The sequence below is a fragment of the Botrytis porri genome, assembly GCF_014898465.1.
Source record: "Botrytis porri strain MUCL 3234 chromosome Unknown BPOR_011, whole genome shotgun sequence".
Classification (NCBI taxonomy): domain Eukaryota; kingdom Fungi; phylum Ascomycota; class Leotiomycetes; order Helotiales; family Sclerotiniaceae; genus Botrytis; species Botrytis porri.
This window is the reverse complement of record NW_024066085.1, coordinates 1802083-1820233: the sequence shown is the minus strand read 5'-3', so window position 1 is coordinate 1820233 and position 18151 is coordinate 1802083. Positions and strand designations below refer to the sequence as shown.

Sequence of the window (18151 nt, the reverse complement as noted above, 5' to 3'; positions counted from 1 at the left end):
GCTCATAAGAATATACTTTTAAGTATAAAGAATCGTACATTTTGTTACAACGGATTAGTAAACAGGCTGTAGAATCACTGACTTATAGGCTATAATGGTATTATAGGCCTCAGTGATTCAGCTGCAGTATACCGGGGGACACTAGGCACCCAAGGAAAGCCTCAGGCATGTATATAGTATTAGTTATAGAATACACTGAATCATAGGACATGGTTCCTAGGACAGTAGGGTCCTAAGAAGAATAAGCAATACAGGACACAGTAAGCAAGAGAGGTCTTGCTAGGATTAGTAAGCTCCCAAGGGATTAGCCCTAGGACAGGAAATAAGATAGGACGACAAGACTCACAGGACTAGTGTCACGTAATGGACCGTCCCATCAGTCCCACTGATTATTATCAATGGGATTAATAGGATCCCACTACTCCCACTACTCTCAGTGAGTGGGATCGGTGGGACAACAGAGTGTGAAGGTTTATATAAAGGAAAGGGTTTCCTTACATGTAGAGCTTCGTGCTCAAGAACAATCATTAGTTTCATTACTATAGTTATGAGAATTGCAACTAGTTATAACCTTATTAAATTCCTATTTGAAGTTTAGTCTAAACCATTTCGAGAGAACTCTAAACACTTCTACATAACTCTAGAGACAGTTCCCGTAACAAAAAGCTATTGATTCATAACTTTTATGCCTATCTAGTATCAATATTCGATATTTGCTCTTTCTTTGATTCTTAATATATTTATCGAAATATTTCAATTATTCTAAACCTGTTTTATTATTTGTTCATTCATTAAATATAGGTTTAATAACATATTCTATAAGAAGATTCGTTTTAGTATATTAATTGAAGAGATGAACTTATCTTTGAACTACTAGAAATGAGGGAATAGTTTTACCCTTTTCATTTCCATATATTATTATTATAGCTCATTCTTGATTATCTAGCTATACTATTTTACTTCTATTATTTCATTCAATACTAATTATTATTATTATTATATATATAATCCCCATTATAAAACCTGTTTCATCGAAATTATAGAAATCTTTATTCAAAATACCATATTTCGCTTACATATTCGCAATTAATCGAAACCACTTTTCAAAAAGCTTAGAATCCTTACAAAAGCTCTTTGAAAGTTATAAACACAATTAAAACATATCTTTATTTCGATTCAACATTTTACAAATTAATATGCCTAAAGCTTCCTAATATATTTCGTACCCTTCGATTCGAGAATATTATTCATTATATCTTTCATATTCTTTAATTTAAATAAAAATCCTTTTAAATCTATATCAAATATATATTAAATAATCATTTCTTCTTTTAATTTTATAATCTTATAATGATTTGTTTGAGTTTTTGTATAAAGAGGTAAATCTTTTATTTTATATTGAAGAATTGTATGAGGAATATTATAGAGTATAGTAACTTTTCAAATACTTAATTTTTTATCTTTATGAATAGCTTCGATAATAAGGAGTATATAAGCTTCTTGATTATTCGAATTCATTATAGGTTGTTGATAAAACGTGTGTTGAAAGAGATAGGTGTAAATTGAGGTGAAAGTGGGCCACTCGATGATATGGGCCACTCGATGATAAACCACGTTAGATAGATACATATATTTCCATCTTCTTCTTCGCCGTCCTTAAACATGACTAATGACCATAGTACAGACAGAGTCAACGTCAATATACCTACCTAGATACATTCAAATAACCAAATAACCAATCACTACCATTTCAATAATTAAGTACTCCCGAGTGCATTCCTATTCTCACACATTGTCCTCATAATTTCATAAAACAGACTTGACATGACATGACAGGACATGACATATCGCCCATCCCATCCCATCACATCAAATCACATCATCCAAAACCCCCCCAAAATAACCTTAAAGTTAAACCTAAAAATCTTCCCTTCTCCCTGTCGTCTTGGCATTTCGTTTGTCCAGCGTGTGTCCATCATTTCCACATTCTTTGGTGGTATTGATATGTAGGCTCGTAGGTAACCTTATGCATCAACAAGACGACTTGAAGAGGTACCCGAACTTTTTGATAAGAGGATTGATGATGTGTATAGTACTCATATATACGGGGAATATTTAAAAGTATGAATCTGAGAAGATGAGATTGGATTTCAAGTCAATTTTTATATAAGGTTACTAGCTACCTACCTCGGTAAGGTTAGATATTCTCTCTGATTGCTTATTCATCGCTTCATTACTCATCATCTCATCATCCATTCTCATCCCCGTTCCTCTAAACAATTCAGTATCAATCAACCACATCTCCTGCCCCAAACAAACATCTCTACAAACTTAATAACTTGGGACCTTGGTACCTCAAAAGCCCAGATGCATTCTCTCGCCAATTTAATCCCATCCCATCTCATCCGCCAACCTTTGAAAATACATCCCCCCAAATTTCCAAGCCCCTATAACCCACTCACCCACCCATCCATCTAATATAATTTACAAGCCCTCCAACCCTCCGCGCAACACCCACGCCCCACCATTCCATACACACATTCATTGTGCATAGTATAGTCACTTCTACAGAGCAAGCGAGAAAGAGAGAAGAATAAAAGGAAGAAGAAAGCAAAGAAGAGAGGGTTTCGGGGCTTCGACTCAGATCCTGGTAGGGACGCGTCATCTTTGTTGTTTATATTTCTATCTCTGTTTTTGGGGAGGGGAATGGTTAGAGAGGAGATGGTTGGGATAATTGGAGAGGAGAGGGATGGGATGGATAGGATAGGATAGGATGGGAAATTGTGATTCGTAGGTTGGGGGACTGAGTGAGTGGGTGGATGGTGAGGATAATGGGTAGGTTTTGGGGCATTGGAGTCTGGAATCTGGATAGAGAGAGGGGAGGGGGGAAAAAGATAAGACGAAATGTGCATTTTGTGGAAGAACAGGGAATAGGTGATGTGAAATAGGTATGGGGAGGTGTAAGAAGATTGTAGGATAGGAGATTTGTCAGTCGGCAATGGAATAGATTTCAAGGGATCTCGATTCCGAGAGAGGAACAGAGGAGGATAAGAGGAGATTCGTATGCCATTCATAGATAGCTAGGTGATTTATATTCATGTATATATGTGCGGTCTAGTATACTATATGCAGGGTGCCGACGTATTCAATGTGGTATATATGTCTTCAAAGCCCGAGGGAGTCTCTGCTTTTAGTATACAGGAAATCACCTCAAACACATTTACTTATCCCATCCCATCCCATCCCATCCTATAAAGAGGAACATTGATTACGGATGTCAACATTCCATAAGGCACATTCAACCCAGGTTCATCTAGTCATTACATTATATTTCAAGTACATAACAGAATGATTCAAGTCGGATTTATTCATCTTCTCATCTCATCTTTCCTCCCTATTCCATACCCAGCCTCTAATGTGCCCTTCCATAGCCTAATTTCGGTATCTTGATAACACCAAGAGTTTCACTCATGTGTTTATTCCTGCGTCTTCAAAATTTATCCTCTTGAATATTCTCACCTGCTAGATCTTCCTATGTGGTTGATCCACAGTATTCAATCAATATCTGGGCGCATGGTCTTCAGCTTCTTGCCAAATAACCGTTGATCAGGGACCGTATCCTTTCGACAATTTAGACAAGTGTTATATTTTCGAATGTGATATCTTTGAACCATTCCCATTCTGTAGGAGCAATTACCCCTACTCGATTGTATTCCTTGCTTCTTTGTTCAAATACCTGTAGAACTAGTCCTACATTTGTTTGCCCTAAGCTCATTAGATAAAGGTCTACTGGCGGTTGAGGTAAATGATCAAATATGATTGGCAAGGATTCCACGTCTATAGAATAATCACCAGTCTTAGATCGTTGTAATTGAAGTAATTGTCCGCGGAGGTATATCCTCCCTGAAATAAGAGTTCCACGTGGGTCATTCCCTTCGGGAACAATACTGATGTGTAAAATTTCCGGATCGGCAATTCGTGAGTCTACTGGTACATGAACAAACTGTCCTCTGTTGGTCCTCGATTCGAAGACCCGATTTTCTCTTAGAAGACCATATGTTATCGGGACGTTCATCTTGGCCCAAGACCATGAAGGCCCATAATTATGTGTACTTTGTTGCCTCGCACGATTTGACAACCATTTCCAACATAAGCCTCTGATAACATCCTTTTTCCATAACCCAGCTACATATTCATCATGCAAAAGGTATGCGAATTCGAGAGCGAGACCAGAAAGTGCCGGGAACTTGTCGGAACGATGCGTGAGTTTACGGTTGTTATAATCCTGCACCATTTTTCGCCACAGTTCATGATACTTTTCAGTCACCATATCGTGGTGCGGACTACCCTCGTGGATCTTGTCGAGACACCTTACACTTGAGTTTAAGACATATCGAGATAAACTAGATTTCAAAGCCCATTGATTGTTATTCAATCCATGATTATGATCGGATATACGAGCCTCTCGGCACTCGAAAAGCAAGGTGTGTTTAGTGAAGTGTAAAATCCTGGGTGAAAGTTCACGCTCCTGTAGGGTCCAGCTTCTTTGAACCAGTGTACTTTTGTTATAAAGATTGTCCCATCCGGGATAGGGAGTCTTGAAAAGAATTCCAGGTTGGTTGGGAAATTGGGGAAGCAGTGGTAGCTCGCTATGTAATGCAAAGAGGCCCCCGTCACAGTTGGCTGCTGCCGCTGCTGCAATCGTGCAGTATGCATGGGAATAGATTTTCCCCATCTTAGCTGATTCTTGTTGCCAATCCTGCAAAGAGTTTTGGACAATGCACAAAGAATCAATCCATAGATATTGTAGTCCAAGACGTCTTGTAATAGTGATCGCATCGCGAAAAGTTCGAGGCAGCCTTTTGAATGGAATTGAGAGCAGGCGCCGCTCAAGCGTTCTGATTTTTGTTGTCGCAGCCTCTGGCATTTCTCTTCCCCAACAATGTGTCAAGGCAAGGTACTTTGTGTGACGATCATCGTTTTGCTGCGTCTCCACTAGTCGAGGTGGTGTGCCATAACTCCCAACATCAATGAGTCGACGAGGCCGAAACCCGGTATCGTAATGTATATTACAGCTTATATGCTCATTAATACAGGTTCTAATCCATGATGATATGATAGAGGTAATGTTCTGATTTTTGGGGAACAAAAGGCTGGAGTTTAAGTTGTCTGAAAGATGTGAGATTGGTGTGCAAGAAACCCCTAATAGAGAACGAGATCGACTGACATCAAAAAAGGTTTCTCATACCCGTAGTTTCTATATCGAACACATAAGACTGCCCATCCCTTCCCACTTGGTAGGAAATAAGATTCCGAAGAGAGGTAGAAGCTCCTTGCCTTCGATCGATCTTCAAGTAAGTCTTCTGGCCTTCGTGACGAGATAGAGTGGAAGCAACAGCACTATGGAAAAGGGCACATATGTGACAGTTTGTTGCAGATATCTCGAGACCTTTCACTGAAAGATGATGAACATGTGAAAATTCCTCAATACCTCTGTTAAGGAACGGCTCTGCAGGAATGGCAAGACACAAGGCACAAATACCCATGGTTGGAGGTCGGTACCGAGTGGTGTCACTTTAAGCTTCTTCGGTTACGATGTATTGCATGTGCAAATTAGATTGATCATGGAAACAAGAATGCAAGATTAACAAAGTCTAGCATGGTAGGTGGGGCAAATTTCACACGTGATATCACAGTGAGCTTTATGTGAAATGAATGCTTTGGTATGAAGGAGTAAGTTTTATCAGTCGCATGTGAAAATCGATGAAACATGTAGGTAGGTAGTGCCGGGCATATGACAGTGACAACTATCAGAAACGGAAGTGATGTAGTTGAGACTATGGTTTAGCCATACCAGTTCGAAATACAAACTTACCAGTCTGGATTAAGGAAGGTGCATTCGTACCAACGCCATACATCCGAAGCTCTTTCCTTTTCTTAAAGATATTGACGCGTTGTTGCTCGGAGTTGCCGAACGGTATGATTCCCTATCCGAGATCCCTTATTCTCAAATCCATAATCCGTATCATCGGATTCAATACCTAGAAATATCATAACCTATACCCACCTATCTTTTCACGCCCCTTCTTGTATTCTTATACCACCATCAAAATGAGCTGGCAAAATGATTCTACTTACTCCCGGCATGAGTTTTCCAGCAAGGCTGCCACACCTTCCAGCTCGTCCTTTGCTTCTAACTTCTTTCGACGAGCCCGCCGAGCATCTCTCACAAGAAACTTCAGAAAGTCTGTATCCTTCGCAGATCCTCTTGAACCAGAAACCCTCCAAGACAGTGGCTCCGAGAATAGTGAGGTACTATATATGGCAGATTCGAAACGACCAGAAGCACAGCGTCGGACCTTGTCGGCCATGAGCAATAGCTCTCTTGCAACTCTCGGTCAAAATTGGGATAGCGAGATTGATTCTGATCTCGACAGTGAGGCCGAGGAAGTTTCTTGGGATATCATCAACAAAGAAATACAAGAATGGCAATATGTTTGTCGTACTGGTAGGCCTTTCTGGTGGCCACCTGAGTTCAAATGTACCCGTAAGTCTCGTACTTCGACGCTATCTCCAAAGAATTATGAAGAGCGCAGCACGCGAGCTTGGATGAGAGATGTTGCAGACGACTCCAGACCGCACTTAAAGAAACGTTACGCCACCATGGACGATATCAATTTTACAGATGCCAGCGACGTACAAGAACTTGCAAAAGTGATTGCTGTCCAACTTCTCGGAGCTTGTTTCACTTTAGCACCAGAGTATCTTGTACCTCTTCCATCAACTCCAACTTCATATAACAGGAAAGGAGACTCGAAACTACCAGATTCTAGGATGATAAGTTCTTTGCGTATGCACACCCAATTTCGATATTCACCTTGCTTTGGACATCAAGCTCGATGTACATCTCCGATCCAAGCATGGGATTGCGGAGGGTATGACGGATCATCGACTTATTCGTCGTCACCTCCGTGCAGTGGTGATGCTACGCCGTTGAGTATCACGTCAGAACCTGCAAGAAGACGAAGTAGATTACAGAAACTTCACAGAGCATTGAATACCTCAGATCAATCGGTATGCGATTGCACTGTTGGGTGCCATAGAAGCGATCATTCTTCAAGTGTCAATTCCACATTCAGTGGCAGAGTGGGAACGTCGATGAGCCAAAAATTGAGAGACGGGCATACAATCGAATATGGGAAGATGTCGACAACAATGCACGTGTCCAGAGCTAATAACCGAAGACACAAACCTATGCATTCAATGGTCAAAGATATACCAGAAGCAATACCACCAATACCGGCTGATGATGCAAATATCGATACCTCGAAGATATATCGAGGAGTACGGCCAACTCTGCCGCATAGGACCAATTATCGCCTACAGCCAGTCCTCAGGTCAGAGTCTCATCCAGTCTACGTGCAGCCTGTAAGAGAACTCGTAGTAAAGAGATGGAAATCAATAAGGCGCCAGTTTGGGGGTAGCTTGCAAGCTTCTTTACCAAGAAGAGGATCTAGAAATGACGAATCAGAGTCAGAAAGTGATGCAACAAGTTCCGCACTCAGCACGGATGCAAGGGCACGGAGACGTCGAGCTCAAGAGAGGGGAGACATTCATAGTGCCGGTGGTGATGATAGCCCGCACTACAACACCCCAAGAAGTGGTGCGATAACACCTGCAATACCTATGACACCGCTGACACCACTGACTCCCTTGACACCATTTATGATCCCTACAACGCCTCCTGCGACACTTGTGGCCCCTTCGTTACCAGGTTTAAGACCGATGTCTCCTTTCTTTAAGGGGGCAGATACTATGGCAGGCGTCACGTCTTTTCTAGCTGATGCACGTCAACCAGAACATGTCATGATTCCACCCGATTCGTTCAAAGAGACAGGTGGCTATGTTTCACCAAATATGATAAGAACAGAACATGCTGCAGGAGCAATGTTTATTCAATCGAGATCAAGTTCTCAGCCACCTCTAGAGCCAATAGCCGGTTCATATCGAGGAAGACGAACAAGTCTATTATCAGAGGTGTGCACTCCAGAAGACTTCAATGACGATGGGACCTTCAAATGTGATGAAGAGAAAGAATTTCAAGGACCTCATCTGGCAAGGGCGAACTCCAGTAGAACTCAGATATTCAGACCCGGTAGTGACGGAATCGAACTTGATGGAAGGCCGGTCGGTCCTGGAAAGGAATTTTGGGATGGCCCAGTCGACAATATGGGAAAACGAAGGGAAAGGACATACTTGTAAGACCCAAAAACAGTCGGCGATTCCTAAATCGTAATCAATGGTCAAATTGAACCAACAAATTATTGGGAAAAAGGAAATAATTACAAAATTGGAATAGTAAACCATTGAACCTGCCTTGGGTATCTTTATATTCTTTTGTTACAATGCAGTGCCTATTCTGCCGCTATGCATCAATAATAATACATCTTTAGTGCCGAGTTCCAAAACGCCTCCGTACAATTGCTTCCTGTCTATGCGCCCAAGTCCAGATCCAAACGACAAACCGATAGCACCCTCTTCTCTATTCTTCAACCAGGGTTAATATTCTCATCTGCCTTTACTCCCATACCAACCATCTCATAATCTCCAGCACCGTCTCTCCCTCTACCCCTTCCTCTGCCCCTTCCATATCCTTGTTCTATATCCTTTGTAGCGTCATCTTCTCCTTCCATGCCGGCACTAATATCTCTCTCCATACCAGTACTATCTGTAACAGTATTCGTATTGTTTTGAGCAGTATTTGTATTCGTACCAAAATTTATAGGGCGCAATTCTCGCCATTGACAACTCCATATGCCTAAGAAGGTCATGAGAGACGCAGATGCGAATTGTAAAGCCCACCAAAGCCAATTGCGGGGGACGGAGTGCGAATAGAAGGACGTGATTAGGAGATGCAGGAAATGGATGGTTATGGCGAAATCAGGGATAAGTTTGGAGCGCGAAACAAGAAGGAGGAGGGAGATAACTCTGTTCTTTTTGTCAGTCCCATGGGGGGAAGAATCAATGCAAGACAACAACAAACCCTATAAAACTATTCAACATCCAAACAAATCCTAACATCCAGCCAACAGTTGTATCACCCCTTAAACTCCTCCAACTCAGTACCAGATCGAAAGAAAAGGCTTTCCCAGCAACCAGTGCGGTGAAGAGTATCAAGGCCGTCCCGATAACATACCAGAGCACTTGGAGGATTATAATTTGGCTGAGGATCTTTAAGGGTGGTAACTCGGAAATGGCGCCGGCGCGCGGCGGTCTTCTTCGTCGTGCCATATGTATGGATAAAGTAATTAGGTATGCGCACTTGCTACCTTAATGCGAAAAAATGTTTGAGCATTTCTATATTGATATTGTAGCAACTGGTTTCGAGGCTGAGCTCATGTACCGGTCATCGTATCTAGTGGCCAGAATAGAGATGGGGTTTACTTAGTGACTTTTGTCATGCGTTTATCAATGATTACTAAGCATTCTAATTTGGGATCACAATTTTCGGGATTTTGGGGGTGAGAGGCTGCTCTGCTCGCCTTGAAAAGTCTTACGCAGTACTTGGATACCAAGTTGTTACAGATTCATCCATCTAACTGACAACTTCTTTCTTGTTAAGAAGACCCATGAAGGACATAATAGGTATTCTACTCGAGTACTACTATTGATGTCATAAACATACTACTTTACTAGCCTTGGAGCTATTTGCGGTAGCTTGGAAGCTTGCCTGACTCAGCACGCGGATCTGCCGGCGCGACTATATCGCGTCCCGTCCCCTTGTGCTAACGTTTTTTATTGTCCTATTTACCTTTGTACATTTTTTTGATAGCAAATTTACCAAGTATAGTATCACTGTAATCTCAAGGGTCTCAGATATCTAAACCACGCCAAGTATCATGGTCTTCGGTAAACTCTTCAACTCTCTACGCCCAAAAGCTTCTCGAAATAGATTGAATACAGAGTCAGATGAAGGGGAGTCGGCCTACTTGAAAGCCGAGTCAGATGCAGGGAGTACCGTCAATACTCTAAGATTTAAACCATCTCGGAATAAATTGAGAAAAGAGCAGCCCAATCGTCCGAAGACCGCCAATCCGAAAGGAAAAGGGGCTTCACAGGCCACTCAATATCTTCGCCCCAATGGCCGATCATTTGATGGTGCTGTCGATGAGCAAACTGGAGAGAGGGTCGATCATACCGCATTGCTCCACGGCTTAGCCCACGTGGGATCTTTTGATTCTATGCATGAAGCTTACGGTATAGATAATCCAGATCGGCCCCCCGGAGAGCTCGCGGTAGCCAGTTTACCTTCAAACATTTGGAAGTTTATTGCGGGATATCTTTCACCTAGTGATGCGGCGAGTCTTGCCTTCTCAAGCAAAACACTTCTCCTTCAAGTCGGACGTAAACCATGGCATGATTTGGATCATCCAGAAAACCATCGATACAGGATTGAATTTTTGGTTCACATGGACCGTGATCTTCCTAATCATCTTCTTTGTTTTCCCTGTGCAATCTATCATGTTCGCATAATACCAGGCGAAGAACGTCTGAAAGCTACACATATTATAAACCATCTTTTCGAATGTCCAAATGCTCTAACACAAGTCGCCCCAAGGACTCGACTAACTGTCGGTCACACTCTGCCATTTTCGTTTGTGCAGCTTGTATTACGATCAAATCGCTACTCTCCAAACCATGGAATTTCAGTTGAATCAATATCCAAACGCTGGAAAGATCCTCAACTTGGAGCCCAAGGCACAGGAGCCTGGTCACATCAAAGCCGATATTATGTTGACAAAGGCCATCTTCTCTTACGTGTTATCAGTCAATGCTTTCCAGAACCAGATCTCCCCATAAGTGCGCAGCGAAACCTTTTGTACTCTCGCGAGGACTACTTTCCATACTTCTCGGTCTGCGCTCATTGGAGAGATGGCGATCTCATGGACGTATGTAAATGTGCGTTGGGGCATATACCCAAACGCAGAGAAACAACGTCCTCAGCATTGAAACACAGTCCGAATGCTCTTTTTTCACTTGCAAATCAGAGGAGTCAAATGTCTTCGCAATGTTCTGTGTGTCAGCCATTGCGTCGATGTCCACGATGCCCAACAGAGTACTTGGTTGAACTGAAATTTGCTGAGGATAAAACCGATCAAGTCAACAGATTCAAGCAAGCTATGACTGTGACAAGATGGAGCGATTTAGGCAACGGAACTTCCCCGTTATCACTAGAATGGGCTACGATTAACGGTGGATTCGAGGGCTATGATTCATTCGATACCGTTAAAGGGCGCGCGATTTCTGGTATCTTTGAATCACAATTTGGTATTACACTTCCTGCACAGAGGATCCTGTCGCTCAATCCAAAGAATGAAGTAAAAGGAGAAGATGGTCATAATTGGTATTGAGAAGTATAGAAATATTGAAGTAATGTTGATTTTTCTAACTTCACGCCCGAGATACAGTGTATTCCGATTTAATTCAAGAATGAAGGAGCAACGGCACAATTTACTTACCCGAGAATTTATATGTTCTTTGAATTCGAATCTTAGAAAATATTATCATCTTAATTATGGATAGGACATTCGACACAAGAATGCCTGGTCACTTTTATACGTTATGCTGTCTGTCATACAATTCATGTACAATCCACACCAGCATTCAGTCAATCATATTTGGGGGCTAAATGTTGCGGGAATATAAACCCTGCTCAGATCTCAGCTGTCTTATGCAGAATTTGACATAAGCGACTGCTGTCAGCAGTGGCTATAATAAGTCGACTTGGATGAATAAATCTTTTGCGCCTGTATGATTTTCTCAAGAACATTTATTATTATCATGTCACCGAATCTTTGTGAAATATGTCAGAAGTTCAATCTTCGAAAGCTCTTTTTGGATTCCGCAGCCCAAAATGCGACATCAGCCAAGGGAGCAATAAGTGGATATCAAAGCGTTGATCTGCAGGTACGACCTGGTTTGCCGGAATTTTACAAACAGCATTCAAGCACCGCCGCTCTAAAAGCCTCTTCAGAAGCTGGATGTGAGTTTTGTGTTCTGATATGGACGACTCGACCTAAGAAGGAGCAAGACATAAATGTAGATAAATGGCTTGATGAGACTGGCCAGGGACAGATTTTTATTGGAACAGGAAGTTCTAGTGTCGCAAAAAGTGAGAGTCCTTACGTTCTGGTGTCCCAACGACCTGCAAATAGTTCTCCTCGAAATTTGTGCAATCTTGAAGTATTTGCAATTCCAGGTAGGCCCGGTTTCATTTTATAGCCTTCTTTCCCATGGCTTCAAACTTACTGAACCATTGACATCAGATAGTGCTGTACATCAGGAAAGCCCTTTCATTGGAAGGCCGATATTCGCGCAATCAAATTCTCCAGAGTGCTACAAACTGGCCAAACAATGGTTGAGAGTTTGCTCAAGAGACCATAAGGATTGCGGGCCCATCAAAACTCGATGTCCTACACGCCTCATTGATGTAGGCTCTTCAGACACTGATCCATTTTTGGATGAAACCCCCGATCGTGGTGAAGTTGAATGGGTAGCCCTTAGTTATCTATGGGGTGGCAATGGTTACCTGAAATTGGAACAGTCAACATATCAAAGTCTTAAAGGCGGTATTCCGGTGGAAGATTTTCCGGCTACACTACGAGATGCAGTTTTGACAACAAGGGAGCTCGGTTTGAAATATGTGTGGATTGATGCTTTGTGCATCCGTCAAGATAGCACAGATGATTGGAAGGCTGAAGCCGGCCGGATGAGAGATGTCTACGCAGGTGCGGCAATCACAATTATCGCAGCGAATTCCACTTCGACTAGCGCTGGGATGCATTTTCCTCGCCCAGACAATGTACAGGCGGTTGCACGATGTGAGTTACCTTGGGACTCCAATACCAGCGTCTCACTTCGGTTAGTATCTCACATATCTCGTCAGGCTGCTAAGTCTAGCTCTTGGTTCACTCGTGGCTGGACGTTCCAGGAAGGGTTATTGTCACCACGGGCATTATTATATGGCAGAGATCAAATGATATGGGAATGTGCCTATCATACAGAGGATGAGAGTGGCCATATCGGACTTTTGGATCAGAATTACGACAGTAAAGATCTTTTACACAAACTGCGGAAGAAGCAAACGAACAGAATTAGTCGCGCCATACAAATTTTGTCTTTACAAACTTATACTCTTTTTTCGGAAGTTGATAATTGTAGAGCCAAATTAGGCTATCCTTCTAAAAGACTTGCGACCGCAGGGATTAATATGCAGGAAAATTGGGGCATGGATCCGTATTTGAGATGGTCTGAAATGGTGCAACAGTTCTCAAATAGGAATCTGACATATATGACGGATGTTTTACCGGCTCTATCCGGTATTGCTCGGGAGTTCTCGATGATTACCAAAGATACTTACATTTCCGGGATGTGGAAATCTTACCTAATTCCTAGTCTACTTTGGAACAGGAGAGCGTTGAGAAAGATTAACAAAGTATCGGAGTCTGAAATTGACAACCAGTTCTTTACACATATTGATTGGAAGAAGCGTGAATCTTATTTAGCTCCTTCGTGGTCCTGGGCAAGCATCAATGCCGGAAGCGCACAACTAGAACCATACCCATTCGCGGATGCTGCTGTACATCAAATAGCAGCCTTAGTCGGTCTTCAACTTCATCATTCAGGGACGGATATATTTGGCCCCCTTGAGCCAGATAGCGCGTTGATCATGAAAGGAGTTCTATTTACAATCCACAACCTGGCGGATTATTACTGGAGATTTTCGGACCCCCCGGAACCGCTCCCCAAATTTCAAGAAAGGCTCAGTAAGGATAGTATGGAGAAGATTTATTCTGGATCATGGCCTGCACTTCAAGAGTACGTTCACGAATGGATAAATGATGCTGATCATGCAAGTTTTGAATTCGAGCAGCAACATATTCCACATTCAACCCAAGAATTCGGCGCTTTTCTCCTTGTGCACATCGAAGGCGTTTCTGAAGATAACAATGGTTTCAATTTGGACGGCACTTTAGCATTTCTTCTCGTCGAATCAACTGGAAATGTTGACAATGAATATCGGAGGGTCGGTGCAATTATGATTCAAAGATCTAAAGGATATCCTACAGGCAAACCGATCACGACACTTTCCGAGGCGAAGAAGGCAGAAAAAAGGGGTGTGTATTCTTGGACAGTACCGCCTGTTTCTTTAATGGAAAAACTTATCGCAAAGGTATGGCAAGAGAGACCAAAAAAATTCCCAAACCGAAGCACGATCCGTTTAGTATAAAGGACTATCTTTCCAGAGCGTCTTTGCAGATCGTCTGAGGCTAAACGCTTTATGGTTTACTCGAACGATTCCAAGGTTTGCTAGGATATCAATTAAGTGTGGCGACACCACGGCAGGGGGATCTAGTAATGCCATGGAAACTTCCCCCATATAGACATATGAGTAATATGACCTGCACCTCAAAAAGGATTTTATAAGCAAATGATTGGGTATTCAAATTGATTTGGAATATAACATGCACTTGGATTTCCGAAGTGATCTAGAACACTAACGATATTTGATTGTCAAATCCCACTTCGGATTTGATCATGGAAAGAATTTGATTGTCAAACTTGAAATACTTGAGCAGAACATTGATTATAAGGTTTGCTTAGTGTACAGCTCATTTCGTCCATCGCCCCCCGAATAGATATAACCCCAGCCGGATAAAGAGACAATTAAGACCCACGGGACTTATTAATTCCTATCATGGTTCCATCATCCAGGGCCCTGAATGTCAAAAGTCAAATACAGTGATGTTTTTGAGCCTTGACTATGAAACGCCCCTGTAAAATAAATGAAATTGATTGAAATCCATGCTATTGCTATCCTCTATTAGACGAGATTTCTGGAGGTAAGAAGTGGTTACGCCTCTTTCATGGGATGTTAGCTTTTTTGTTATTTTGGATCCCCGTCTTAAGCCCGTTAGATGTCAACGTACATCTCATCATTATCTCATATACGACCTGAATAGCTTGAACTGGCACAAGCATCAATAACACCCGTGGACATGTTGCCTTTCCCGTTGTAGACGTTACCAGACTGGCGACTCCAGCAGAATTCTTGGATTCCGTTCCGTCTCAAATATCTATCATTGATCCCATTGGCTAGTAGGTCCGTCATCAGGGGGGCCGTGCCCAATTCAAGACACTCCATCGTCTGGTCTAAGGCTGAATATCATCACACTACTCAAGTAGATCTAGAGGCAATTCCTAGAGACAATTGGATACTCACTACAAGTCAAGCAATTCACAGAAAAATCATTGTATTCAATGGCGCTTAATACTCCCATCGGGTACATCGTCCAATTTCAAGCCTCAGATGGAAGCCCAATTGATGGCAACACAATTATTACTCCTTACAACAATAAAGCTCAGATGAACCCCTCGGCCCAGCTGAATGGTAATTCCGGAAGACAAGCCAAGAAGCGGCCTAACCTCCCCAAGGTTCGATCCGGATGCGTAACTTGCAAGTAAGTCGATGCTTCGTCGACACTGTGAGGCTTGATGACACTAATACATCTGCATTGAAAGACGAAGGAGAATCAAATGTGACGAGCGAAAACCCGAATGCAATCGATGTCAGGTGTTTGGCGTGGCATGTGAAGGATATGGTGTTCGTATCTCTATAAATCGACGTAAACCCGACCCCAAACCACTTCTCCCTCGCACTGATGAGGTATCGCCAATATCATTATCGCCTCAATCATCTCATTCACAACAACTCTCGCCACATTCCTCGCCGTCGATGAGATTGCCCTTCCGGGATGAATCGGAAGAACGATATTTTCGAACATATCTAACTAAAACAAGCATATCCGTGACTTGGAGTCGAAGTCGCGTCTTTTCTTCGTCTCTATGGGATCGCATCATTATGCAAGCCGCGCACGATGAATCTTATCTTCGGGAGATGCTAGTTGCAATTGGTTCATTTGCTGAGTCCAAAGATGTCCAATCGAGGGGGTACGCGGATGAAGCAGTGCAGATGCGAGTTTTTGCTGTCAAGAAATATGGGCTTGCCCTTCGTTCGATGAGTGTTGGGTTGTCCAAACTAGAAACCAGTGAAGGTCCAAGGAAGGCCTTGATCGGTTGCCTTTTAGTATGTTGTTTTGAATGGTTGTTAGGAAATGACTTTACTGCTCTGTCACATGCTAGAAGTGGTATTAAAATACTGCGCCAGTGGCTAAGAAATTATAGAGGTAAAAATTACAAAGCAGGTATCTGTTCTCCGGACTCTGGGATGATTGAGGACGAATTAGTTCAAGCCTTCCTTAGGCTTGACAAACAAGTTGCAACATTCGGAGACCCTGGAACAAGTGAAGAGCACAGGGAGACAATATTCGAATCAATCGGAACAATACAAGACATGCCTAGCATATTCCCTGACTTACAGGAAGCCCGGTTATATCTGGAGCTTATCGAGAGACGATCAGTACATCTTGGATACCTAGCAGCTGAATGTGCCGCTGCCGCCGCCAGCAATACCGATCCTTCCACTGCAGTCGTAGCAACGAATTGCTCTGACGAGGACTATAGACTGCCTGAAGTAGTAAATGTAAAGGCCCTCAAATACGAAATCACACAATCACTTATCAGATGGACATCGGCCTTCGATTTGTTCTGTTCTAAAATTCCACCGCTTGACACCGATCAACTTGCCGGCGCTAATCTGTTAAGATCGCAGAGCATCGCGATGGATATAATTATGAAAATTGCGCCAGGTGGTCCGCCGCCAGATCACGAGGCAATCATTCCGGAGTATCAAAGGATATTGGCTATTACTGAGGAAATTCTTGATGAAACAAAAGAACAACGACAACCTGGGAATTTTAAATTCGAACAAGGTGTCATAATGCCTTTGCATATTGCCGCAAAATGGTGCCATGACCGTACGATCCGGAGAAGGGCAATAGAACTTTTGAGATCGTACCGAGATAGTGATGGGGAACCGATGAGAGAGGGAGTGTGGGATAGCGAAATGTTTGCAGAATGGGATGAATGTGCATCAGAGGAGAAAGAAGGTTCGGTGTGGGGAGATGGCTCGGAAAGGATTGGGGATGGTCATATGCGGAATGCGGCGAAGGATAAAAATCAAATTTTTAGGTTGAATGGATCGGTGAACTGGGAGAGGAGGTCCAGTAGTGGAAGTTCGAGGAGTAGTTTGGGACGGATAATGAGTGGTAGTCCTAAGAGTGATATGGGACGGGGATCAAGTGGTAGTCCTAGGAGTGAACACGGGCAGGGAAGGACGGGGAGTTGTGTGGAATTGGGGGATGTGGAGGGTTGGGTTGAGGAACTGCCCGTTAGAGCATCCCCTTGAGAGATGATATGGGTGATATCAATGTATTTTAAAACTAGCAACATACTGTAGGACTAATATGTATAAGCAGAACAGCTAAATGACACAATAATAAAGATATGTAAGTATCTTGTCTAGGTACATTCAGAAGCGCACGCTCTGTTGCGTTGCCTGAGAGAAACTATTAAGATGAGTCACACGTCATGAAAGAGATTGCCCCAGCATCTTAGGGTTATATATTCTCTAACGAGTGTTTCGATTAGTTGACTATGTACATAATGCGTAATTAAAAGGGCTCATAAGCTATGCATCATCGAAGTTGTTCGATCATTCATCCTTTCATTCTAGAAAACATTAAAATAGTATTAAAAACACGAGAAGTGTGAGTTTCTGTCATGAAAGCCTTTTTCCGGCGAATCTCTGTAGATTGTTGCGCGACGAGAAAGAGGAGGGGTGGGAATTGGATGTTGAGATAGGGAATGGGAATGCAAGCGTACGTAGATACCTTGAGTATGATTCTTGAAGTGTATCCATCACTTCTGGGATATAATGAGAGGGTAAAGTTTCAAGAATTTGATATCCTGAGATTTATAAGATAAATCAAGCATTGCGGATTTCGCGACAGCTGAATGCGGCGCGAGGTAAATACAACCAAAAATACTCACTTATGCTCTTTGTGAGACAAACTTCAAACCATTGGCTGTGTAATTTGAGAGGATAGTAGTAGTAAATTCTTAATCGATTCAGTCGATTTAGTCTATCTATAGCTAAGCTATCCTAACTATATAATATATCTATATGATG

At 42.4% G+C, this 18151-nt stretch overlaps 6 protein-coding genes across 6 annotated transcripts; 4 read left to right on the top strand and 2 right to left on the bottom strand.

Annotated features, from left to right (window-relative positions):
- Positions 1-3631: 3631 nt before the first annotated feature.
- On the bottom strand, positions 3632-5546 carry EAF01_008566 (uncharacterized protein; the record flags this gene model as incomplete). The annotated part of the gene is made up of 2 exons (XM_038916822.1): positions 3632-5018; positions 5278-5546. The coding sequence occupies 2 exons, from the start codon at positions 5544-5546 to the stop codon at positions 3632-3634; spliced, it is 1656 nt and encodes a 551-aa protein (XP_038768184.1).
- Positions 5547-6111: 565 nt separating this feature from the next.
- On the top strand, positions 6112-8262 carry EAF01_008565 (uncharacterized protein; the record flags this gene model as incomplete). Its single annotated transcript, XM_038916821.1, has 1 exon — positions 6112-8262. One exon carries the CDS (start codon positions 6112-6114, stop codon positions 8260-8262), a length of 2151 nt encoding a protein of 716 aa, XP_038768183.1.
- A 99-nt stretch (positions 8263-8361) lies between these two features.
- Positions 8362-9396, bottom strand: EAF01_008564 (uncharacterized protein). Its single transcript, XM_038916820.1, has 2 exons — positions 9044-9396; positions 8362-8988 (listed from the first exon to the last, which is right to left on the bottom strand). Exons 1-2 carry the CDS (start codon positions 9289-9291, stop codon positions 8550-8552), a joined length of 687 nt encoding a protein of 228 aa, XP_038768182.1. The 5' UTR covers positions 9292-9396; the 3' UTR covers positions 8362-8549.
- A 503-nt stretch (positions 9397-9899) lies between these two features.
- EAF01_008563 (uncharacterized protein) lies at positions 9900-11411 on the top strand (the record flags this gene model as incomplete). Its single annotated transcript, XM_038916819.1, has 1 exon — positions 9900-11411. One exon carries the CDS (start codon positions 9900-9902, stop codon positions 11409-11411), a length of 1512 nt encoding a protein of 503 aa, XP_038768181.1.
- A 430-nt stretch (positions 11412-11841) lies between these two features.
- On the top strand, positions 11842-14290 carry EAF01_008562 (uncharacterized protein; the record flags this gene model as incomplete). Its single annotated transcript, XM_038916818.1, has 2 exons — positions 11842-12259; positions 12327-14290. The coding sequence occupies 2 exons, from the start codon at positions 11842-11844 to the stop codon at positions 14288-14290; spliced, it is 2382 nt and encodes a 793-aa protein (XP_038768180.1).
- A 582-nt stretch (positions 14291-14872) lies between these two features.
- Positions 14873-17496, top strand: EAF01_008561 (uncharacterized protein). Its single transcript, XM_038916817.1, has 2 exons — positions 14873-15521; positions 15583-17496. Exons 1-2 carry the CDS (start codon positions 15322-15324, stop codon positions 17366-17368), a joined length of 1986 nt encoding a protein of 661 aa, XP_038768179.1. The 5' UTR covers positions 14873-15321; the 3' UTR covers positions 17369-17496.
- The last annotated feature ends 655 nt before the right edge of the window (positions 17497-18151 follow it).

Bases quoted from the DNA above. Each gene is read 5' to 3' on its own strand.
- EAF01_008564 (XM_038916820.1), bottom strand. From the start codon at position 9,291: ATGGCACGACGAAGAAGACCGCCGCGCGCCGGCGCCATTTCCGAGTTA. The intron at 8,989-9,043 runs GTTTGTTGTTGT...CAAAAAGAACAG, and splicing joins ATGTTGAATAGTTTTATAGG to AGTTATCTCCCTCCTCCTTC.
- EAF01_008561 (XM_038916817.1), top strand. From the start codon at position 15,322: ATGGCGCTTAATACTCCCATCGGGTACATCGTCCAATTTCAAGCCTCA. The intron at 15,522-15,582 runs GTAAGTCGATGC...CTGCATTGAAAG, and splicing joins TCCGGATGCGTAACTTGCAA to ACGAAGGAGAATCAAATGTG.